This window comes from Chelonia mydas, chromosome 5, assembly GCF_015237465.2.
Source record: "Chelonia mydas isolate rCheMyd1 chromosome 5, rCheMyd1.pri.v2, whole genome shotgun sequence".
Classification (NCBI taxonomy): Eukaryota; Metazoa; Chordata; order Testudines; family Cheloniidae; genus Chelonia; species Chelonia mydas.
Window position 1 is genome coordinate 123994074 of NC_051245.2, and position 25286 is coordinate 124019359.

The following is a 25286-nucleotide window of genomic DNA, read 5'->3' on the forward strand; positions in this document are numbered from 1 at the left end:
GTTTTCTCTTTTTTTGGTCCCATGCAATCACTAAACTCCGTGGCCTCTTCCTTGGCATTAGTTCTGGTGTGCTCTACTCCTTGCCTGACCCAGCTAGATATGCAGCAAGCCTGAGTAATGGAAGTGAGCAGCAGTGAAACCACCATGTTCAGAGGGACCTTACTCTGAACAAGTTCTTCACTGAGGTTCTGATCTGCAACAGCCTGGCTACCCCTGCCTCAAGGGAAGCCAAGCCCTCTCACTTGTTTAGTACAGGTGTGTACCTTGGCCCACATAGCTCTGAGTGCCCATAAAGCTGCAGCCGAGAGGGGACTTTGCTGAAGAGCAGGCAGGATCTCACATACAGCCATTCCTACCCTGTTCAGACCACCACTAGGTGTCAAAGGGATGCTCCTAGGGAATTGTTCAGCACATCCCCCATCTTCTGCTAAGTGTCCTCTTTCTCTTAAAAAAAAGGGGGGGAAGAACCCCATCAGGTTTGGAGGCCACACTGGGCCCTGCAAGTAGAATCTTGATTGTTTCCTTCACAGAGAACAGTGACCATCCCTGGGATAGATACTGGCGGTCTGAGAGAGAAGAGAACGCAGCACCTCTGCAAAGTACCTGAGCATTGGGGGACGTGGGTTGGAGTCTAAGGTCTCCGTGCTGTATTCTTGTGTTGCTAACTGGAATGTTTAACTGGGCACAGACTGTTCTCTTTGCTCTGGTGTTCAGCGCCCACTTCACATGCCTGGCTCCCAGGGGCTTGACTGTGCCCTCTGCCCATGCACGGGGGCAGTGCCCCCTGCTGAGGCAAAGTGCTGGTGGTTCAAATCTGCTACTCCACACCACATAACTTATTTATAGATTTCCAGGAAGGCTAATTGCACAGCTGGCACCCCAGTAAGTCTGGCTGCCCTTCTCCCCTGTTTGACTGTCCTTCGCGAGAGTGCCTTTCTGACTTCCACTGGTAGGGAAGCCCCACTGGCCATATTCCCTGCAGGATGAACTCCCAAACGGCCTTGAGGAAGTCTGGGCCACGCGTGCACATCCATTCATGATGCCATCATGTTGGACTGCCTCTTCTGACGTCTGTCCTGAGCCCTGGTATGGTGTCAGTGAGCACCCTGGAGATGTTTTTCAGACCTCTCCTAGGGATGCAGAGGCTTGGGCTTACATTTATTGTCCAGTTTATACTGAGCACCAAGTGCAGGTTCTCCAGGGGCACCTGAAATAATATTTAACCCCCGTCTGCCAAAGAGCACTCTCCATTTAACATGTTAGCGTGACAAAAGAAAACTAGCCTCTCCACCCTTTCAGGGCCCTGCAGGGCAGCAAAGTCTCAGGGAGCTGGGGGAAGCCAATTCCATAACTGAGGGCCCTGCCTGGAGGGCACCGTGGCCCCAACCATCTAGGGCCTAGCTGCTTGAGAGTTCCAGCTCAGGATTAAGCACAGAGACGCTGTTCAGAGCCCCAGAGCTCTCCGGTGTGTTTAAGGTTCTGAGCTAGTAGAGTAGGAGGGAAGGGGCCCTGTCACTTCCTTGACTATTTCCTGAGTCCTAGCTAGAGTGTTTCTGGCTTTTTCAATGTCTGGAGAAACAGGATGAAAGCTGGTCAGGGTACTATGGGGCTGGGCTGAAAGAGCCCTAGAGAAGAGATGCAAGCCACATATCGAGGGGCTCCCTGCTGAAGATTTCAGGAGGGATCAAGGAAGGACACACTGCGAGGTCCCCACAAGGGAAGTTTTCCTGCGGCAAGAGAAGCCTTTGTCTGAGATGATTAAAAACTTCCCATGGGGCTGGGAAATGGGCTGGTTCTTGGTGCTGGCTTTGAGCAACGTCATTCCATTGAGAGCTGCAGCAGCATCCTTGCAGACTAGAACGGAGGAGGGATCCCATCCATTTGCAGCAGTTTTGGTGGCTGAAGATGACAGAGAGGACGCAGGATTGCTCATTCAGGAGCAAGCTGGAGGGGAGATTGCATGTTATCCTCATAACAGGACAGAGCCATACAGGGAGCTGAAAGCTCTCCACCCTGGATGAGGAGCTACAGTCTCGTCAGCTAGCCTGTTCTATATGGGCGCTCAGCTCCATAGTATCTGTGCACCTTCCAGCAGCGCATTAAGCAATGGGACTAACCTCTGTCACATGGTGGTTTGCTCATCCCCCTCGATGCGGAGAAGTGTGTTTTGTTCTGGAAGTTTTATACTAGCATACACACAGATACACTGGAAAGGGGGGAGGTGCATGTGTATGCTAGAGAAGACATGGTCCAAGAAATGCCTCTGATGCTTGGAGCGGAAGGTGGGGAGGTTTGTGATAGTCTCATTTCTTGGAGAGTCTGTTCCAGTCTCAGGCCGGCTCATGAGAAGGCTGTCTCTCCTGCTCAGATAAGCCTGACATGTAGGGTAGAAAGTTTCATTGTGCCAGAGGAGTGCAGTTGTCAATCACGATCTTCATACCAGAACTTTAGGCAGTCTTTTAGATACCTTGGGCTCAAGCCACAGAGCACCTTGAAGATAAGAGCCACGACCTTGAACATGATTGAGTAGTCCATACTGGTTTAGGGAGCAGAAGGCAGGTCTGATGTGCTTGTGGTAGCCTGGGTTTCCAAGGAGATGTGCTGCAGTATTCTGCTGGAGTTTCCTGAGTGCTGATGGCTTCATGCTCAGGGCTCTTGCACTGCAGTAGTCCAGCCGACAGGCAATGAAGGCGTGAATAATCCTGGCTTGTTAACATGGGACAGACTCATGCTGTGGCAGACCAGCAACTCGGAGAAACTGAAATCCTCCCTAACCTACATCCAAATTAGTGGAACAGGTCAAATTCAAATAACTCACTGCTGGTCACTGCCAGTTGCTGAGGAGGCACAGATGACACTCTGCTACCTTGTTCCCACACTCCCCAGTTTGTCTGGCCACATGTTGCATCTTGTAAGCTTATGTGGACAGGGACAGTCTTTCCTTTTTCACAAACAGGGCCCCGATCCCTGACTGGGACCCCTAGGCACCAACAATACAAATAAACAACAACAAAAAGAATCCTTCTCTGAGAGGAGCTCTGGCTGCCACGGTTGCCTCCTGAGAGGCAACCTCTGTGTTCTTTCCACCCAGCAGGATGACGCCCTATGGGTTAGGATTGCAGCACATCCACTTGTGCGTGAGGGCGAGGAAATTCAAAGCTGAGTCAGACCAAACCAGTACTTGTCTGCAGGGTTTTCTAGTTTTACATAGTTACGAGACAGGACCAGGGTCCCCAAGTGTTGTCTAGAACTTGGCACACCTCACCAAATATATCCCGGGAGAACACTGGAATGTGCTTATGGATAAGTCTTTCTAGCATTGCTTAAGCAACACCTGAGCTCCCAAGCTACAGAGGTGAACAAAAAAATGGAAATGCACATTACTTCATCTGAACTTGGCTAAAATGTAGAAAAAAATACAAAGAGGTATTACTACAATAAGGAAATACTGAAGTAGTAACTAACTACCTAAAACACTAGTCTGCTTTACTACAGAAGATAAAGCTGATGGTCAGCAGGAAATACTTTGGGCACAGTATTTTTCCCCCTCAGAACAGTTATACAGCTGGACTGTCCATTTCAGTAATTTTCCCAGGTACCTAGTATATTCGGCGTGTACTGTAATCTAGCACCAGACTAGCAGCTCCAAGCAGAGCAGGGTCCGCCAGATTTGAGACAACCACATCCACTGTCTCAGCAGAGAACAAAGCCTGCCGACGGATCACGTCTTTGACGATGTTAATGTAATGGCCTGCTAAAACTCCAGAAAGGATCACCAGAGAGGGGTTCATGGTGTGCAGGATATTCACCACTCCAAGGCCTAGAGCTGTGCCAGCTGTGAAAACAAAGGAAAGAGACATTACAGCAAAAAGACAATATCACAGAAGAATCTGAACATCAGGGTCTGACCTAATGTCTCTAAACACATGAATTACTCCTGGGAGAATTCTGTGCCACTGCATGCGCACAGCATTCATGTCCCCCACAGATTTCTTTGCTTCCCCGCAGAAAAATGACTTTCTGATAGGGAAGCAAAGGGAAACTGCAGGAACAGTCATGCACCCCTCTCCAGCAGTGCAGTCGTGTTGTTTTGGGTGTCTGTGGTGAGGTAAATCACTGCAGGGGAGGGAGTGGGGGCAGAAGCAGGGCTAGGGTAACCTCGGCTGGGGGCTCCTATGCTGGGCCAGTCTCAACTTCTCTTTCCCTGCAAGGACCCACCCCCAGAAACCTCCCCAGGCTGCAGGAAGATCCACACCCCCTGCCCCTGCTTCCCGCCCCCATCACTTCTCAGCCACAGTGGGAGGGGTCACTTTATGGGGAGCTGCTCCCTGGTCCACCCAACCCTGGTGCATCCAGAGCCCCCCATACCCAGACCTCCCTGATGAGTATCACTCCCTCTGCACCAAGACACACCCCCATGAGTCCCCTACATAAGGTGACCAGATGTCCCAATTTTATAGGGACAGTCCCGGGATTCGGGACTTTTTCTTATTGGTGCCTATTACCCCCACCCCATCCCGATTTTTCACACTTGCTATCTGGTCACCCTACCCCTATACCTGAACCCCCATCCCACCAAGCCTCACCCCCTGCACCCGGTTCCCCACCCCTGCACCCAGACCACCCCACACCCTGATGAGTCCTCTGCACCCAAACCCGCACCACACTGAGCCCCAAACAGCGGTACCTGGACCCAAATCCCACTAAGCCCTACTCCCCCAGCACCCAACCCCCGCACTGAGCCCCTTAGACCCAGACCCTGCCTTCCGAGCCCCATCCCCCCACACCTAGACCAAACCTGCTGAGTCCCAATCACCTTTACCTGGACCCCACTGCAGAGTCCCACTGCCCCTGCACCCAGGGGGAGGGATAGCTCAGTGGTTTGAGCATTGGCCTGCTAAACCCAGGGTTGTGAGTTCAATCCTTGAGGGGGCCATGTAGGGATCTGGGGCAAAAATTGGGGACTGGTCCTGCTTTGAGCAGGGGGTTGGACTAGATGACCTCCTGAGGTCCCTTCCAAACCTGATATTCTATGAAAGTGAAAGTAACACCCCAATGAGCCCCTGTGCATTGAGATTGGGCCACACAGAAACCTGGATCCCCCCCACACTAAGCCCCTCCACACTTGGATCCTGGTGTGCCAGGCACGGAGGGGCAGGGCCCCGGGGTGTTTCTGGGCCAGGCCCAGCCCTTGTGCTGTCTCAGAGTCACGTGCAGTCTCACTGCCAAGTCCATGCGCCAAGGAGGTGGGGGTGGGAGGGCCCTGCAGGGTGATCTCCCACTGCCACGCTGGAGCCTCCACATTTATTTATTGACAAATGAAATTTGAAGAATTTAAAAATATTGTGAGCGGAATTTTTAACTTTTTTGCTATAGAATTCCCTCAGGAGTAATTAATTCCATATGGCAGATGTTTATGATTTTTCTGTCCAGAACACCAGAATTACAACAGAATGTATTCCTTTTCTTGAGAGAAAGTGTTAGTGTATAATACTGGGACAGCTAGCGCTCATCATCCTCTTTTCTTTCAAGAGTAAAAGAAAAATTCAATTGTTTATAGCTGGGTAATGTTATACCATGATATAGATGAGAGAGGTAAGTCAACACATATTGCCGTGCTAGGGGGAACAAAGGAAAGAAAATACCTCTGTCGGCTATATTGGTTACACATAAGGAAACTGGTTACATTTAATGCTTGTTCTGAAAACTCAGAAAAACTGTGCATTGTAAAGTATTGTATAAACTGGAAAAACGCTTCATAGAAACAGTTTCATTTTGGTTGCCTAGCGTATATATTTAGTGGCCCATCACTGAAGTGTCCCATAATTTCCCATACCAATACTGAATGATCAGAACCTGTCCTTTTTTTCCAGTGTGAAACCAGAGCTATTTTGCTTGCCACAAGAAAAGGAAAAGCATGATGTGTTAATATTCTAATCCCCTGGAGCAGGAAATCCCAATCAAATCTCTAACACTGTCCCAGATAACAGTCTGTTGGAGACAGGACAGGATCACTAGCCCATTCTCTTCACAATTCCCCACTAGCCATTGGTACCACTCCTATCCATGACGCCACGCCTAAAGGGCCGGATCCCTCACTCAAGTGTAATTCTGTAGAAACATCACAGCTGCACTGAGGATTTGGCCTGCTGTGGTGAAATACCAATTCTACAGCTTTGAGAATTTCTCTCTCATTCTAAGCCTTGGTCTACACTAGGAGTTGAGGTCGAATTTAGCAGCGTTAAATCAATTTAACCCTGCACCCGTCCACACGACGAAGCCCTTTTTCACCCCAACTTAAAGGGCTCTTAAAATCAATTTCCTTACTCCACCCCCAACAAGGGGATTAGCGCTGAAATCGGCCTTGCTGGGTCGAATTTGGGGTACTGTGGACACAATTAGACGGTATTGGCCTCCGGGAGCTATCCCAGAGTGCTCCATTGTGACCGCTCTGGACAGAACTCTTAACTCAGATGCACTGGCCAGGTAGACAGGAAAAGGCCCGCGATCTTTTGAATTTCAATTTCCTGTTTGGCCAGTGTGGCAAGCTGCAGGTGACCATGCAGAGCTCATCAGCAGAGGTGACCATGATGGAGTTCCAGAATCGCAAAAGAGCTCCAGCATGGACCAAATGGGAGGTACGGGATCTGATCGCTGTATGGAGAGAGGAATCCGTGCTATCAGAACTACGTTCCAGTTTTCGAAATGCCAAAACATTTGTCAAAATCTCCCACGGCATGAAGGACAGAGGCCATAACAGGAACCCGAAGCAGTGCGGCGTGAAACTTAAGGAGCTGAGGCAAGCCTACCAGAAAACCAGAGAGGCAAACGGCCGCTCCGGGTCAGAGCCTAAAACATGCCGCTTCTATGATGAGCTGCATGCCATTTTAGGGGGTTCAGCCACCACCACCCCAGCGGTGTTGTTTGACTCCTTCAATGGAGATGGAGGCAACACGGAAGCAGGTTTTGGGGACGAGGAAGATGATGATGATGAGGTTGTAGATAACTCACAGCAAGCAAGCGGAGAAACCATTTTTCCCGACAGCCAGGAACTGTTTCTCACCCTGGACCTGGAGCCAGTATCCCCTGAACCCACCCAAGGCTGCCTCCCGGACCCGCCAGGCGGAGAAGGGACCTCTGGTGAGTGTACCTTTTAAAATACTATACATGGTTTAAAAGCAAGCATGTTTAATGATTAAATTTGCCCTGGCATTTGCGGCTCTCCTGGATGTACTCCCAAAGCCTTTGCAAAAGGTTTCCGAGGAGGGCAGCCTTATTCCATCCACCATGGTAGGACACTTTACCACTCCAGGCCAGTAACACGTACTCAGGAATCATTGTAGAACAAAGCATTGCAGTGTATGTTTGCTGGTGTTCAAACAACATCCGTTCTTTATCTCTCTGTGTTATCCTCAGGAGAGTGATATCATTCATGGTCACCTGGTTGAAATAGGGTGCTTTTCTTAAGTGGACACTCAGAGGTGCCCCTTCCTGCTGGGCTGTTTGGCTGTGGCTGAACAGAAATGTTCCCCGCTGTTAGCCACAGGGAGGGGGGAGGGGCTAGCGACGCGCTGGGGGGAGGCAAAATGCGACCTTGTAACGAAAGCACATGTGCTATGTATGTAATGTTAATAGCAAGGTTTACCGTGAAAGAGTGTACCCATTGTTCTATAAAATGTGTCTTTTTAAATACCACTGTCCCTTTTTTTTTCTCCACCAGCTGCATGTGTTTCAAGGATCACAGGATTTTCTCCTTCCCAGAGGCTAGCAAAGATTAGAAGGTGAAAAAAACGCACTCGTGAAGAAATGTTCTCTGAGTTCATGCTGTCCTCCCACACTGACAGAGCACAGACGAATGCGTGGAGGCAGACAATGTCAGAGTGCAGGAAAGCACAAAATGACCAGGAGGACGGGTGGCGGGCTGAAGAGAGGGCTGAAGCTGAAAGGTGGTGGCAGCGTGATGAGAGGAGGCAGGATTCAATGCTGAGGCTGCTGGAGGATCAAACCAATATGCTCCAGCATGTGGTTGAGCTGCAGGAAAGGCAGCTGGAGCACAGACTGCCACTACAGCCCCTGTGTAACCAACCGCCCTCCTCCCCAAGTTCCATAGCCTCCTCACCCAGACGCCCAAGAACGCGGTGGGGGGGGCCTCCGGCCACCCAGCCACTCCACCCCAGAGGATTGGCCAAGCAACAGAAGGCTGGCATTCAATAAGTTTTAAAGTTTTAAACTTTTAAAGTGCTGTGTGGCCTTGTCCTTCCCTCCTCCACCACCCCTCCTGGTGCTTCTCTCCTCCACCACCCCTCCTGGGCTACCTTGGTAGTTATCCCCCTATTTGTGTGATGAATTAATAAAGAATGCATGAATGTGAAGCAACAATGACTTTATTGCCTCTGCAAGCGGTGATCGAAGGGAAGTGCGGAGGGTGGTTAGCTTACAGGGAAGTAGTGTGAACCAACGGACGGGGGGTTTCATCAAGGAGAAACAAACAGAACTTTCACACGGTAGCCTGGCCAGTCATGAAACTGTTTTTCACAGCTTCTCTAATGTGCACTGCGACCTCCTGTGCTCTTCTAACCGCCCTGCTGTCTGGCTGTGCGTAACCAGCAGCCAGGCGATTTGCCTCAACCTCCCATCCCGCCATAAACGTCTCCCCCTTACTCTCACAGATATTGTGAAGCGCACAGCAAGCAGTAATAACTGTGGGAATACTGGTTTCGCTGAGGTCTAACCGAGTCAGTAAACTGTGCCAGCGCGCTTTAAACATCCAAATGCGCGTTCTACCACCATTCTGCACTTGCTCAGCCTATAGTTGAACAGCTCCTGACTACTGTCCAGGCTGCCTGTGTATGGCTTCATGAGCCATGGCATTAAGGGGTAGGCTGGGTCCCCAAGGATAACTATAGGCATTTCAACATCCCCAAAGGTTATTTTCTGGTCTGGGAATAAAGTCCCTTCCTGCAGCTTTTGAAACAGACCAGAGCTCCTGAAGATGCGAGCGTCATGTACCTTTCCCAGCCATCCCATGTTGATGTTGGTGAAACGTCCCTTGTGATCCACCAGTGCTTGCAGCACTATTGAAAAGTGCCCCTTGCGATTTACGTACTCGCCGGCTTGGTGCTCCGGTGCCAAGATAGGGATATGGGTTCCATCTATGGCCCCACCACAGTTAGGGAATCCCATTGCAGCAAAGCCATCCACTATGACCTGCACATTTCCCAGGGTCACTACCCTTGATATCAGCAGATCTTTGATTGCGTTGGCTACTTGCATCACAGCAGCCCCCACAGTAGATTTGCCCACTCCAAATTGATTACCGACTGACAGGTAGCTGTCTGGCGTTGCAAGCTTCCACAGGGCTATTGCCCACTCGCTTCTCAACTGTGAAGGCTGCTCTCATCTTGGTATTCTTGCACCTCAGGGCAGGGGAAAGCAAGTCAAAGTTCCATGAAAGTGCCTTTATGCATGAGAAGGTTTCGCAACCACTGGGAATCGTCCCAGACCTGCAACACTATGCGGTCCTACCAGTCTGTGCTTGTTTCCTGAGCCCAGAATCGGCGTTCCACCGCATGAACCTGCCCCATTAGCACCATGATGCCCACATTGCCAGGGCCCGTGCTTTGAGAGAAGTCTGTGTCCACATCCTCATCACTCACATCACCGCGCCGACATCGCCTACTTGCCCGGTATCGCTTTGCCAGGTTCTGGTGCTGCATATACTGCTGGATAATGCGTGCGGTGTTTAATGTGCTCCTAATTGCCAAAGTGATCTGAGCGGGCTCCAGGCTTGCTGTGGTATGGCGTCTGCACAGAAAAAAGGCGCAGAACGATTGTCTGCCGTTGCCCTGACGGAGGGGCGACTGACGACATAGCTTACAGGGAATTAAAATCAACAAAGGGGGTGGCTTTGCGAGAAACTGAATGGCCCCCTCAAGGATAGAACTCAAAACTGGGTTTAGCAGGCCGTTGATTTCACAGAGGGAGGGAGGTAGGAGAAAATGAATACAAAACAAATCTGGTCTATTTCTTGTTTTGAGCCACTTCATCTATCTTTATACATCTTGCTGGCAGCAGACTGTGCAGTACCACTGCTAGCCATCGTCATCTCCTGGGTGCTCGGCAGAAGACAGCGTAGTACGACTACTGGCCATCATCTTCTGCTGGCTGCAGATTAAAAGACAGTGCGGGACTGAATCGCCACGAGACGAAACAAGGGAAACGACCTGGCTGAGTCACTCCCATGTTTGCCCAGGCGCCTGGTTAAAAGAGCACCCAGGACTACGTCGATGACGGCTACCAGTCATACTACACTGTCTGCTGCCAAAAGGCAATGAACTGCTGCTGTGTAGCAATGCAGTACCGCGTCTGCCAGCACCCAGGAGACATACGGTGACGGTTAGCTGAGCGGGCTCCATGCTTGCCATGGTATGGCGTCTGCACAGGTAACTCAAGAAAAAAGGCGCAAAACGATTGTCTGCCCTTGCTTTCACGGATGGAGGGAGGGAACAGGGGCCTGACGATATGTACCCAGAACCACCCACGACAATGTTTTAGCCTCATCAGGCACTGGGATTTCTACCCAGAATTCAAATGGGCGGTGGAGACTGCAGGAATTGTGGGATAGCCACCCTCAGTGCAACGCTCCAGAAGTCGACGGTTGCCTCGGTATTGTGGACACACTCCGCCGACTACATGCACTTAGAGCATTTGTGTGGGGACACACACAATCAACTATATAAAAACGCTTTCTACAAAACTGTCTTCTATACATTCGACCTAATTTCGTAGTGTAGACATACCCTAAGAGGGCTTCCCACCCTAGGTCTAGGTTCTTACCTGTTCTGAGAATGCTCTCAGCCTTTGCATTCCCAAGTTTAGCTGCCTGAATGAGATGCACAGCACTAATGGTCTCTTCCGTCTTCACTGACATTCCGCCCACTAACAACAGGTCCTCTGTTTGGGGTGAAGAGAAAGCCCACAGGGAAACATTAATAACAAATCTGCAGTTGGAATAACAGGGTGTGTGTATCTGTAAAAAGGAAGGTAACTTTTAAAAAGAAAGACCTTATTTACACACTTAGGCCCTGATGCTGCAAACATACATGTGGGCCGTGCCACTGAACTCAACGGGGCTAGTCAGGTGCCTAGTTATTCATGTGTGTAGCTGTTTGATGGATCAGGGCCTTAATTATGACAGATCCATTGTGATAGCAAACTGGTTTGTTTTACAAATCAATCACTCCAAATATAGATGTAAAATATAATTAAGAGCAGAAACTGTCCACATTGTATTCAAGACTGGGGAGCTGTTGATGAGAGGTTCCAATTCCACAAGGAACAAACAACTGAGCTCATCAACAGGACATAGCGAAACAGCCAAGTGGCTAGTAAGAAGGTTAAGTATTTGCAGTAGTAGAAATAACATGCCACTGAGAGATCTAAAATCCAAGATATACAAAGGTGTGTTAGTCCAGAGAAATATAATTTTCCAAAGCTCACATGTAACATTGCCTTTAAAAGTATCACAATATATTACTTTAGTGCTCTTGCTGCTGTAAGCATTAATTGCTGGGGCGGGGGGGGGGGGGAGGAGTTACTAACCCTGAAACTAGGAAAAAAAAATTCTAAGGAATATTTTAAATTCAACACAATACATTTGAGTTAAAGCTACGTTTTGACTTCACTGGAAGCAGAATTAGGCCAATGCAGCACTTTCCAAAATCCCACCCTACATGCTCTCTCTCTCTACTGAGGTTCACACTTATTAAACCTATGATCCAATTTTACCATTGCTGAAGCTCCTTCAGAATGCTTGTTAAAAATGGCTGCCCCAGTGGCATGCCTAAAATGCCATTTTAGGCTGGACGCTCTTTGCATTTGCCAGCAGCATCACAGAAGATTGAACAACTACATTAAAAAGAGGGTAGAAAATACACCTACCATCATGTAGTTTTTTAGCTTCTCTCTGCAAGGCTATTCCAGAGGCATATGCTTCTATACATCCATGGCTCCCACACAGGCACTCTGGTCCTTCTAAAGACACCACAATGTGTCCAAGTTCAGCAGCACAAAAGGAACTTCCATGGATCAATTCATGTTGATGAATGATTCCACCTCCAATTCCTAAAAGCATATACAAATTTCTGACAGTAAAAGAACAGTCATGTAATGGCCTGGATTCAGCAGGGCACTTATATATCCTTATCTTAAAAGGGAAGGGGTTAAATATATGTATCTGTGCATCACTATATTAGGACCAAATAAAGGAGTAGTCATTACAAATCTCTTCTCTGCTTAATGCACTTGGTGCAATTAAATACATAAGTCTCCCCTGCCCCTGGATGGCAAGATGAACTTACACCTATAATGCATAGTTCATTGGTCATGTCATGGTATAATTTGTTTATGAGTTATTTAGCCAAAGAGGGTTATTGAGGGGCACATGTAGACATTATGTCTCAGCCTGTGAGTTCATAACTCCTGTCATAGTAGTTGTCATAAATATAAAGGGAAGGGTAAACATCTTTACAGGTGAAAGGGTTTTTCCTCTGGCCAGGAGGGATTTAAAGGGTTAAGAAGCTAAGATAACCTCGCTGGCACCTCACCAAAATGACCAATGAGGAGACAAGATACTTTCGAAGCTGGAGTGGGGGGGAACAAAGGGTTCTCTCTGTCTGTGTGATGCTTTTGCCGGGACCAGAGCAGGAATGCAGGTCAGAACTCCTGGAAAAAGTCAGTAAGCAATCTAGTTAGATAGGCGTTAGATTCTGTTTTGTTTAAATGGCTGACAAAATAAGTTGTGCTGGATGGAATGTATATTCCTGTTTTTGTGTCTTTTTGTAACTTAAGGTTTTGCCTAGAGGGATTCTCTAGGTTTTGAATCTGATTACCCTGTAAGGTATTTACCATCCTGATTTTACAGAGGTGATTCTTTTACTTTTTCTTTAATTAAAATTCTTCTTTTAAGAACCTGATTGCTTTTCATTGTTCTTAAGATCCAAGGGTTTGGGTCTGTGTTCACCAATGCAAATTGGTGAGGATGTTTATCAAGCCTTCCCCAGGAAAGGGGGTGTAGTGCTTGGGGGGATTTTTTTTTGGGGGGGGGGGGGGAGGAGAGACATTTCCAAGTGGGCACTTCCCCTGTTCTTTGTGTAACACTCTGGTGGTGGCAGCATTTAACCTAAGCTGGTAAGAATAAGCTTAAGGGGTCTTTCATGCAGGTCCCCACAGCTGTACCCTAGAGTTCAGAGTGGGGAAGGAACCTTGACAGTAGTCCTAAATTCTTTATGCATGAAACAAATATTTAAATCACCCTTAAGAAGCAAAATCTTATCAAAACTTGTAAATACTAAAGTAGAAGTCAATCACATCCTTCAGATGTGATGCATCTAGAATTCTTGTCCTAGAGCTAGTATAAAAGTGTGATTTGCATTACAAAGGATTGTTTATTGTTCATTAGCATTCTTCCCTCACTAATTCGGATGGCAATGGGCAGGCCTGGGTGACGCAATGCAGCGGTGGTGATATTGAATGTGCGAAGTCAGGATCCTTAGCTCAAGGTCAGCCCAGATTACATCTGTTAATATCTAGTCTACACTAGTAGAGACATAACTAGCCATGCATATGCAAGACTGGTTTGGGTTGGCTTTTTTGTTTTTTTAACAAGTGAGGATTCTTCAGCGGAGGTGACTGACACCCGTGTAAATGGTCCGTATCTTTTTAATCAAACAAGTGTGTCAGACCCACCGTCCAAGTGCCACAATGTGCTACTAGGATGATGTGTCAAGCTGAGCTCCTCATTCAGATACTCCATATGGCTCCAGATCGGACCTACATTTTCTGCAGCCGGAAGGGAATTATATTACAATGTTGGAACTGGAGGAAGGCCCTCACTAATGCAGCTGCTCTGTGACATAAAGACAGCAGGAATTCAGTGCTTTCATTTCCAGGTGTTCACACTTACCTGTACCAGTGATTAGCGTTACAAAATTTTCCACTCCTTTTCCATGCCCAAATTTCCTCTCTGCCAGAGCAGCACAGTTGCCATCATTGTCCACCCAGACTGGTAAGTGCAGAGCATCAGATATCGGGGTTCTCAGATCAACAGAACTCCACTCCTGAATAAGCTTTGTGGAATGAAGCACAATTCCTTCTCGGGGATTCACCCGTCCACCTGTAGAAATACCTGAGCCCCAAAACACATAAGAGAAAAATCAAGGCTAAGGCTAAATAACTCTGGAACAACCATCTATTTGCTCCTCGGGAGGAAAAGGATTTTTATTTTTAAACACTAAATGATATATTTCTGAATCTAAACAAAAACAGTCCTAAGCCTCACTTGCAATACATTACATCAGTTATGATACGAAACAAGAACTAACAGAATTCTACCATCCTTATCAATATGTGCTCAGTGTCCCAGCTAACCAGCTGGGAGGTGTTATCATTAGCAGCTGAAAATGCAATTTCTTATTTTAGGCGGTGTTGGGTAAGTTGCTTAACCCTTCTGTGCCTCTCCTTAGCCACATATAAAAAAACCTGTATAATACCAAGGAGTTGTCCATCTTAAAGAAGTGTCAAGCACCCCAGACTTGTTGAAACTCTCTGGGTAAGGATAAAAGGGGTAAAAAGCAAGGGTGATGTCATTGTAGGGGGCCTACTACAGATCACCAAACCAGGAAGAAGAGGTGGATGAGTCTTTTTTTAAACAACTAACAAAATAATCCAAAGCACAGGACTGGTGGTGACGGGGGACTTCAACTACTCAGACATTTGTTGGAAACACAACAATGCAGGGCACAGATTATCCAACAAGTTCTTGGAATGTATTGTAGACAATTTTTTATTTCAGAAGGTGGAGAAAGCTACTAGGGGAGAGGCTGTTCTAGATTTAATTTTGACAAACAGGAAGGAAATGGCTGAGAATTTGAAAGTGGAAGGCAGCTTAGGTGAAAGACTATGAAATGGAAGACTTCATGATTCTAACGAATGGTAGGAGGGAAAACAGCAAAATAAAGATAATGGATTTCAAGAAGGCAGACTTTAGCAAACTCAGGGAGTTGGTAGGTAAGATCCCATCGGAAGCATGTCTAGGGGGAAAAACAATTCAAGAGAGTTGGCAGTTTTTCAAAGAGACGTTATTAAGGGCACACGAGGAAACTATCCCACTGCGAAGGAAAGATAGGCAGTATGGAAAGAGACCGCCCTGGCTTAACCAGGAGATCGTCAATAATCTGAAACTAAAGAGAGTCCTACAAAAAGTGGAACCGAGGTCAAATTACAAAGGATGAATATCAACAAATAATACAAGTATGCAGAGACAAAATTAGAAAGGCCAAGGCACAAAACAAGATTCAACTAGCTAGAGACATAAGGGTAATAAGAAAACATTCTACAAATACATGAGAAGCAAGAGGAAGACCAAGGAGAGGGAAGACCCTTTACTCAATGATGGGGAGAAACAATAATAGAAAATGTGGAAATGGCAGAAGTGCTAAATGATTTTTTTTGTTTCAGTTTTCACCAGAAAGGTTAGTAGCGACTGGACATCTAACGTAGTGAATGCCAGTGAAAATGAGGTAGGATCAGAGACTAAAATAGGGAAAGAACAAGTTAAAAATTATTTAGGCTATGTGTATATTACGGACCTTGCAGCAGCACCGCTTTATCGCTACAGCTAGGCCGCTGTTAAGGTCTCCCGTGTGAGAGCTCTCCTGCCAGCATAATTAAATCACCCCCAATGAGCGGTGCTAGCTACGTCGGCAGGAAAGCCTCTCCTGCCGACATAGCACTGTCCACACCAGCACTTGTGCTGGTGAAACTTATATGAGTCAGGAGTGTGTTTTTTTCACAATCCTGACAGAAGTTTTACCGACAAAAGTGGTAATGTAGACAAAGCCTTAGACAAGTTAGATGTCTTCAGGTCACCAGGGCCTGATGAAACACCTCCTTGAATATTCAAGGAGGTGACTGTGGAGGTATCTGAGCCATTAGCAATTATCTTCGAAAAGTCATGGAAGACAGGAGAGATTCCAGAGGACCGGAAAAGGGCAAACAGAGTGCCAATCTATAAAGAGGGAAATAAGGACAACCCGGGGAATTACAGATCAGTCAGCTTAACTTCAGTACCCACAAAGATAATGAAGCAAATAATTAAGCAATCAATTTGCAAACACCTAGAAGATAATATGGTGATAAGCAACAGTCAGCACAGATTTGTCAAGAACAAATCGTGTCAAACCAACCTGATAGCTTTCTTTGACAGGATAACAAGCCTTGTGGATAGGGGAGAAGTGGTAGCTATGGTATATCTTGACTTTAGTAAGACTTTTGATACGGTCTCACATGAGCTTCTCATAAACAAACTAGAGAAATACAACCTAGATGGAGCTACTATAAGGTGGGTGCAAAACTGGTTGGAAAAACCATTCCCAGAGAGTAGTTATTACTGGTTCACAGTCAAGCTGGAAGGACATAACAAGTGGGGTCCTGTAAGGATCAGTTCTGGTTCTGTTCAATATCTTCATCAATGATTTAGATAATGGCATAGAGAGTACACTTATAAAGTGTACGGACGATACCAAACTGGGAGGGATTGCAAGTACTTTGGACTATAGGATTAAAATTCAAAATGATGTGGACAAACTGGAGAACTGGTCTGAAGTCAATAGGATGAAATTCAATAAGGACAAATGCAAAGTACTCCATCCAGGAAGGAACAATCAGTTGCACATATACAAAATTGGAAATGACTGCCTAGGAAGGAGTACTGCAGAAAGCGATCTGGGGGTCATAGTGGATCACAAGCTAAATATGAGTCAAGAGTATAAAACTACTGCAAAAAAAAGCATACATTGTTTTGGGATGTATTATCGAGAGTGTTGTAAGCAAGAAATGAGAAAAAATTATTTTACTCTACTCTGCGCTGATTAGGCCTCAAGGAGTATTAAGTCCAGTTCTGGCCACTACATTTCAGGAAAGATGTGGACAAACTGGAGAATGTCCAGAGAAGAGCAAAAAAAATTATTAGAAGTCTAGAAAACATGACCTATGAGGTAAGACTGAAAAAATTAGTTTTGTTTAGTCTGGAGACAAGAAGACAGAGAGGACGTGATAACAGTTTTCAAGAATATAAAAGGCTGTTACAAGGAGAAGGGAGAAAAATCGTTCTCCTTAACCTCTGAGGATAGGACCGGAAATAATGGGTTTAAATTGCAGCAAAGATGTTTTAGGGTGGACATAAGGAAAAACTTCCTAACTGTCAGGGTGGTTAAGCACTGGAATAAATTCCCTAGGGAGGTTGTGGTATCTCCATCATAGGAGACTTTTAAGAGCAGGTTTGACAAACCCCTGTCAGGGGTGGTCTAGATAATACTTAGTCCTGCCATGAGTGCAGGGGACTGGACTACATAACCTCTTGAGGTCCCTTCCAGTCCTACGATTCTATGATCAGTAAAATCTGCTGAAATTGGCAACACTTAAATAAACATTTAGGATGAATGAAAGAGAAACAGTGGAACTTGGATAATAAAGTATCAAAGTAAGCGTCTGAATGGGACTTGTCCTGGAGAACAATACACAAAGTAAAGAGTTATTAGTCAAGTTTATATTGAGAAGACAATGGTTATCATCAGATGAAAACTCCTGAAGTCAGTGGAACGTGAGTGCAAAGCACCTCTAAAAGTGGGACCACTTACTGAGGTGTCTAAATAAATGCTAGGGTGCCTAGCTTAAGATACCCAAGTATAAACATTTTGGTCACTGCTTTTATACAGAGAACACATGATGGTGTGGCATGATATAAAGGTGTTACCAGCATGAGTTTGGAATAGCTGCATTCCTCATGAGTGGCAAAGACAAGAATGAGTTATACAGGTCAGCCTTAACGAGTGCAAATAAATGTTTATACCACTAATCGTGGGTTTGGAATATGCCACATGTTAGAGAAAAATTATTTTAGAAGTGCTTGAGGCTTAATTTTTTTTAAATTATTCCTCTTATTTCACACCCCTTACCTGTACATTGTACAGACTTTGGATGGACAGGATAATTATAATTAAGACAGAAACCTCTAAAATTACTTAAATTTGCATTTTTACTTCTATAGATCATAGCATCTGGATTTCAACATCTGACAACTTACTGGAAAATGGAAATTTTTTTTAAAAAAAAATCTTCCTAATGGAATAAAGCTCCCATTGTTCACTCTGATACTTTACAAAGTACTGGATCATGAACCTAACACTGGTGCACAGCTGAATACTAGCAGGAACTACTGGATAAAAGGATTAAGAGTTAAGTCACGGGTATAAATTCATGCATTGTACAGGAAAGTAATGTTCAGCAGAAAGTCATTAGTCAGATATTGAGCAAAGATAACTCACTATGATAGTTAATTTGTGCAAGGACAATAGGGTCTTTGGTAGATATTATTTAAATCGCCAGTTAAAAGTTTAATGGGCCTGATTTTGATCTCTCACCAATGTAAGTCAGGAGTGACCCAGAGAAACCAATGGAGTTACATCAGAATCAGGCCCAACAGGTTTGTTTAAACAGATCCAAAGATTTTGTTAAACACTGGAGCGCTCACTTCCATCAGGGTCCACACTACCCTTTGCAACAGTCCCTCTACTGAGAGTTGTAGGATTAAAGGGGAAAGGACAGCTTTCTATTATTATAAGGGTTCATTTGATTTTGATTAATTAGAACACTCCAAAAATGGTATCGTCCAGAAATCCACAGACCAGAATTACAAATTCCACAAATTAACATGTGGTTTGATTGTTGAGCACCTCTGAAAAATCAGTCCAATAACTATAAAAAAAAGTGACAAAAAGCCACATGACAAGTCAACTAAATTCAGCATTACAGCTATGATTCTTTGTCCAATTCAGCAGTGACATAAGCAGCTGTGCAAGTCTCATCACAAAAAAATAGGTGTACACAGTGCAGCTTGCACTGGGTTAATATTCAGTAGTTGTGCAAAAATGAATACAACTTGCACAAGGAGGAGGAAAGGGAAATGTAACAGGAAATGCAACTAACAGGGGGAGATAAAATAAAACAGCCCCTCAGGCACACAGAGCCAAACACAAGTGGAAGAGAAGAATCAGGCCCACAGTCTTTGGGTCTGATTTTCCACTGCCCTGCACCTTGGGTCATCATTTGCACCTGAATGAAGTGGATGTACAATACCACTCTGATCTGGTAGCATGTGACACACAAACTGCACAGGTGTGCATGGTGACAAGGCGCACAGCACTGGAGAAATTAACCCTTTTATAAGATGTTATTTCTAACATCTCTCCTCCCTTTCAGCATGTAAGTTACATGCCTCTTGCACACCCACTGAATGCCACACCCATGCAAATCGCACCATTTGGTCACTAACACCTAATATCTGACTACCTTACACTCAACGTCCGAAGTTTGCCACTGTTTAAGTCACTGCTGAATTTGGCCAGGAGACTTGCAGAGGTGCTGGACCGATTTACTCCTGGTCTCTGTTTGTCCTGCTGAAAAAGTACAGAAAACTTTTAGTCCAAGTGAAACATCGGATGTCAAACAGGACCTTTTGTTCACTGACATTATTCTGAAAGATTCTGTTATTTAATGTAAAAAGAAAAGGAGGACTTGTGGCACCTTAGAGACTAACAAATTTATTTGGGCATAAGCTTTCGAGACTAACACGGCTGCTACTCTAAAACCTGTTATTTAATGTAGTAGCATAATAATTTAAGATAGAATTTTCTCAAAAAAGTTCTCTCTGGCAATAAAGAATTTATAAATTGCCTTTTTGTAATCCCTCAGTTCAGGGATTTGGATCACACACGTATACATTGCTTCTTTTGCTTTTTTGTACTCACCATTGAAGTTTTTCCAGGCTCATTATGGCAAATACGAATTTTCAAGAGTTGACAGTAATATTTTTATACCATGTGATTTAAATCAGAATTTCAATTTTAGAGCAAAACTTGTCTTTGGCCAAAATGGAATGAGGTTCTAATATTCTGGTTAAACAGAATCCTTTCCACTAAAATAAATGTTTCAGAACAAAGCTTTTAGTCAGTCATTAAGAGGAATAAAGCTTGGATCAGTTACAGTATAAACAAAATAATTTAAAATGAGTTTCTGCTACAGTGAAATTGAAATAGCAAATGAAAAGCTATTTTGCCTTCCAACTCTACGGACATAAGCATCACTTCAGGACTTTGTTTTGGCCTCTTTATGCTGACCTGGTGAGTCAAGGGGGTTGGCACCCAAGTTATTCGCCACAAGCAACTGTAGGAAGTGTCTGTCAGTGATGGCAGTTTCAGGGGCTGCTCTAACTTATGCTCTTCAAATTCTGGTGCTGGGCCCCCCGTGTCAAGGTAGGTTAAAAAACAACCTTTGCCACCCACCACCCTGAGGGCTGTATCTCCTCAGCAACACCAGTCAGGCAGTGCTGTTCAGAATCATGGCCCTAAAATCAAAAGCCACAGAAATCAGCATGAATGAAAAGTTCTTCTTATGAAATGACTAGTTCTGGAAATACTGTGGTGTTGTAGGTTGGGACTGAGGTGCATTGGCATAGCTTTGTGGATAGCTTTCACAGTTCCTACTCAGAGAGAGCTGACTCTAGGCTGTGTTTTCAGCCCCCCATTTTCACACGCATTTAAAAAGCATCCCTTATCATACTCACTAAATAAAGGAATAAAACTATCAATATAAAAGCTGTGAAAATGCGAGGGATCAAATTTTTAACACAACTGGAACAATCTCGTTTAGTTTTTAAAGTCTTGGAAGAAAAATTCAATATTCATTAACTTACCCACTCCCAAAATTCTACAGTTCAGATTTACAGCTTCTGATGCAGCCTCCATACACATCTTGAGAATCAATTCTATTCTGTCCTCATAGGTTTTAGGATTGAGCTGGGTATATTTCTTCACTATTTCACCCTAAGAGGGAAAAACAGTCAGGCTTGTCCACTTATATAAATGCCCTGCAAAATGAATGACTTCTCTTCTGTTTAGACTACAGACCCATCAGCTTTAAAAACAATTTTATATTTTCAAAGGGCCACAGCTCTACCTCCAACTGGGGAGAAAAAAAAGATACAAGTCTTAGGCCCTGACCCTGCAAGATTATCTGTGTGGGCAGGCCCCTTGCACCCATGTGCAATCTGGTTTCGCTCTGTCCCAGCATTGAAAGGGAGGAAGGGACAACTCAAATAGCTTTACGATCAATGGCTGGATTAAAAAGGAAGTGTTTTTTAGTTTTAAATATGATAAAACAAAAGTTTGTTTGGTGTCATAAATATTGCTATTTTATTGGCAACAGGAAACTTAAGTAGACACATACTTGGAATTCAGATGCAGGGATTGGTCTTATAAAGGGCATTCGTTATAAATATTGTTTCTTATACAGCAATGCTGACTCTGAATATCAGTCTTTGAAACATTTTTTGCAGTAATGTAATCTCTGATGTGTGTGTGTGGGGGATGAAGGAGGGGAGGATTTTTATAACTTAACACTCCTAAAACAATGAAAGCATTCATTATGTGTGGGTGCAGGGGGAAAAAGAAAATTAATGTAATGGTAAGCTTGCAAGATCAACCACTAAGAAGTGAGTACATTTCAAAAGTGAACGTATGCCCTGGTGATGTTATCTCTGTCACAAAGCACATCCTGTGTATTTTCTGGTAACAGAATGTTACACTGTGGTTTACAAGGGAAAAAGGAATAGACCATGCTGTATATATACCATGTGACTGGCTTAATGTTACCAAAGCAACTTCAGCTTTGGGAATTTCCTGACATTTGAGTGCTGGTTTGCACTCAAATGTCTGCATTAGATCAATGATGGTGTTTTATCTTCATTTAGTTTCCTCCACCAGTTTTTGTTTTTTCAGGAACAAATAAAAAAAGTAACTAGAGACAGTTTTTAGAGGTAATCTCTTTGTTCTGGTTTTGCCAGAAGATCTTGAAAGCTCTTTGAAAGCAATGGTTTCCAAACTTTCAGCAACTGAGTCCCACCCTTCAGGGAAATTAAACCAACTGCACCTTCAGCTCTGCCATATGTTGTTAAATGCATACTCAAAAACAGGGTATCACTCAGGCCTGGTCTACATTTAGGGCTAGATCGACATAGCTACATCTGCCAGGTGTGCGAAAAACCCCCAAACCAAACCACAGACTCCTGAACACTGTAGTGATGCCAACCTAACCCCAGGGTAAATGTGCTACGTCAACGTAGCCACCATCGCTCAGTGAGGTGGTGTTCCGACACTAATGGAAAAACTCATTCTGTCTGTGTAGGCTGCATCCACAGGATAGGGTTAAGCCGCTGTAGCTACAGGGACCTAGCTACGCTAGTGTGGTCTCCTTAGCTTAGACATACCCTTACAGTAGATCAGAGTAGACTGTGTAGATCTTCGCACTATAACACATTCTCGCCTGTGTTAGATGCTTTGAGTGGTGAAATCATTAAAATGGTGACCAAATTTAAAGGAACATTATTGGTACCTGAGTTGTACCCAGTCAATTGAATGAGGAAGTTAACACTTCCGAGCTCTTGTTTCAGGCTTTTTGCCAACATCTCTTCATCAGTTATGCCTGGATCACATTTTCTTCACAATCAGATTTCTTCACAATCAGAACAGCTAGGCACCATTTTTTTTTTTTTTTTTTTTTTTTTAAATTAATGCTAAAGTTTCTGGGAAACAACTGAGAGGCCTATTTGTGCTTCCCTGGCTAGTTCTTCATGCCAGCCCCAGAGGCATTCCACCCACTCTGGGAAACGTCACTTAAATGAGCTAGCTGTGTATAAGCTGTTCAACTCTAGGCCAAAGAAAAATGTTCTACGTTCCATGAATTCTTTGGTGGTGAAAGATGATGGGCTGACAGCCCTGGAGACTGAAGTATTTTATTCACAGAACATCTACCATGCAGGCTGTGATGGTGCACGTTTCCCCATACTGCCCCACAGCATGCCCTAACCTGTTCTGGAGCAATCACTTTTAGGAGAGAAAGGGGTAGGTTAGTCTTCAGGCTTACGCAGTCCTGGGTTTCTCCGAGAATTCCAGCCTGGGTGCCAATTACCTTCTATTCTGATGATGGTTTAGAGTGCTGAGCTCCTGTTCTCACGTATCAAATGGAGAACTATCACCTACTGTTGATCCAACAGCCATCAGAAAGTAACAACTTTTGGCCTAGCTGTGTTTTCACTGTTAACAGAGGTGAAAAACTCCCTATCACATGACCTGAGCCATCCATTCCTCTTCAGTGAATTATCCTTGGAGTCTAGTTTCTTTTTTTCAGATATTCTGCATGTCCATTACAAAGGCATACGACGGGGTGGTGTGGGAAGTGAGGAAAATGGCACCAGGAGTCTCTCCCCTTGTGTGTGGGCTATATAAAGGCACAAGCTGAACTGCAGTCCCTGTGCTCAGGGAAGTGCAGGAACTGCTCCCTGTCTATTCCTCTGCGAGCGCATCGCTCCTCAGACAGAAGGAGCCAGTGGGATCATGGCTTTGCCTTGCTCCACATTGGCCGGCAGACCTGGCCAGCTGCACAGTCCATAAAGGAACACAGCAGCAGGCACACTTCATCAGCTCACGTGGGATCTCACCCTGGGACAGGGCGGCATTGCATTATCCCCAGTGCAGTGCTTTCCCATAGAATACAGTGGTGTCTATAGACATGTATAAAAGCATGGTATAGTACTTACTTTCATACTGACTATCGCTACCCGGAGATTTGTTCCGCCTAGATCCACAGCCAAGGCACTCTGGGTTTCTAGGATATGGTCAATATCTTGTGAGATGTTCTCCTTTACAGGAGGAAAGCAGAACTTCTTCTGCAGTGGCTTTTTGAGGTCAATAGATTTGAGGAACTTCAGAATTCTTGGAACAGCATTACCATCCCCGTATATTTTTGAGCTGTAATATAAAAAAGCACTAATTATAGTGTAAGCAAAACAGCAAGTCTGTAAAGCACTTATAAAATAGAAGGCCACAATATTTCACATCTCAAAGGTTATTAATAACTATAACGTTATCTGCCATGACAATAATGCCTTTCAAGTCTCTGTGAGTGTGCCACAGGATGTGTTGGATGCTTTAACAATCAGGAATGGGTTGAGCGTTATCCAGCTACAGGTAGCACAAGTGTGCAATTACCATCATTTTTTCCCCTGGGCTCTCATTTAACCATGTTCCATAAGGTTACAGCATTATCTGTTTTTTTTGTAAAGTATTCTATATGTTGATACTGAATCCTAGATATCAAGCCATTTGCAGCAGAGCTTTGCTGTATGAGTTCCAAGCTGCCAACGCTGTACGATTCCGAGATTCGCAGACTGCTTTCCTTTGTATGTAGTAAGATATCTAAGATGATTATTTCTTCCTAGAGTGGTGAGCTAATCTTGGATAAATATGGTGAAGTCTTTTCTCCATCCCAGTACTAAGGGACTTATCTCTGGTCCCCTGAAGTGCAGTGGGTGGATATATATACTTACCAAGGATACTGTTTTCCAAACTGGAGATGCAAAGCTTGTAGTATTTTGTCCTGTGTGTCAGCATCACGAACATGAAGAACATTTTCACCTAGATAATCAAAAATGCAATGTCATTCTAGTGCATGCCAGCTACTTGATAAATAATTGGAGGAGGGGGGCTGGGGCGGAAGAGAACAGAATTTGAAATGGACAAGCAATTACTTGTGTGTCCTGGCAAAATGTGTTAAGACCTCACACCTACTCAAAAGGAACATGACCTATGTGCACACAGTGCCCCTACTTCTGTATGTGTCATCTTCGTACATGCAGATGCTACACTGACATTGCTCTGTTAGGACCTGCTCCCACTGAAGTCAATAGCAAAATTGTCACGGTAGAGTATTCTGCCTGCAAAGCACTCAGAGAACAGAATTCTTATCAACTCCAGTGTAATTCCCACATATAAGAACAACAGAGAGAACAGGAGGGTAAACTGTTGTTTATGTCTTATCTAAGGCACCTGTGTGATTGTGAAGAAAAACTATACATTTGCTTTTTATACCTATTGCTGGTTGTGGTGTACGTGTATATTAAAATTTCAGGATCATACCAGAGTGCATAGTTTTATGCCTGTCACATGTACGGGCACCCATAAAGAAAACGTGCAGTGGTTTATTCTGGCAGGTGGAAGCCACTTCATATATTTATTTTAGTTGGACTATAGATAAAAAGCTTTTCTACAAAAATAATCAGGACAGAAGGAACAGATCAATGAAGTTATTAAGATAGGTCAAAACTGCCCTGCTGT

The 25286-nt window shown here is 44.8% G+C and overlaps 1 protein-coding gene across 9 annotated transcripts in view; it reads right to left on the reverse strand.

Annotated features, from left to right (window-relative positions):
• The window catches only part of GNE (glucosamine (UDP-N-acetyl)-2-epimerase/N-acetylmannosamine kinase), a 57023-nt gene continuing 31737 nt past the window's right edge, over nucleotides 1-25286 (reverse strand). For 6 of the 9 annotated variants that reach the window (XM_037902213.2, XM_037902214.2, XM_037902216.2 and 3 more), the window contains 7 exons: nucleotides 24500-24587; nucleotides 23711-23921; nucleotides 20810-20939; nucleotides 13964-14185; nucleotides 11941-12123; nucleotides 10837-10953; nucleotides 1-3835 (listed from right to left, as the gene is read on the reverse strand). In XM_037902213.2, coding sequence (XP_037758141.1) covers nucleotides 3600-3835; nucleotides 10837-10953; nucleotides 11941-12123; nucleotides 13964-14185; nucleotides 20810-20939; nucleotides 23711-23921; nucleotides 24500-24587 — 1187 coding nt within the window. In that variant the 3' untranslated portion in view covers nucleotides 1-3599. Of the gene's footprint in view, nucleotides 3836-8367; nucleotides 9805-10836; nucleotides 10954-11940; nucleotides 12124-13963; nucleotides 14186-20809; nucleotides 20940-23710; nucleotides 23922-24499; nucleotides 24588-25286 lie in introns of those variants that run through there. The other 3 variants (XM_043546297.1, XM_043546296.1, XM_037902215.2) reach the window with 3 other exon arrangements.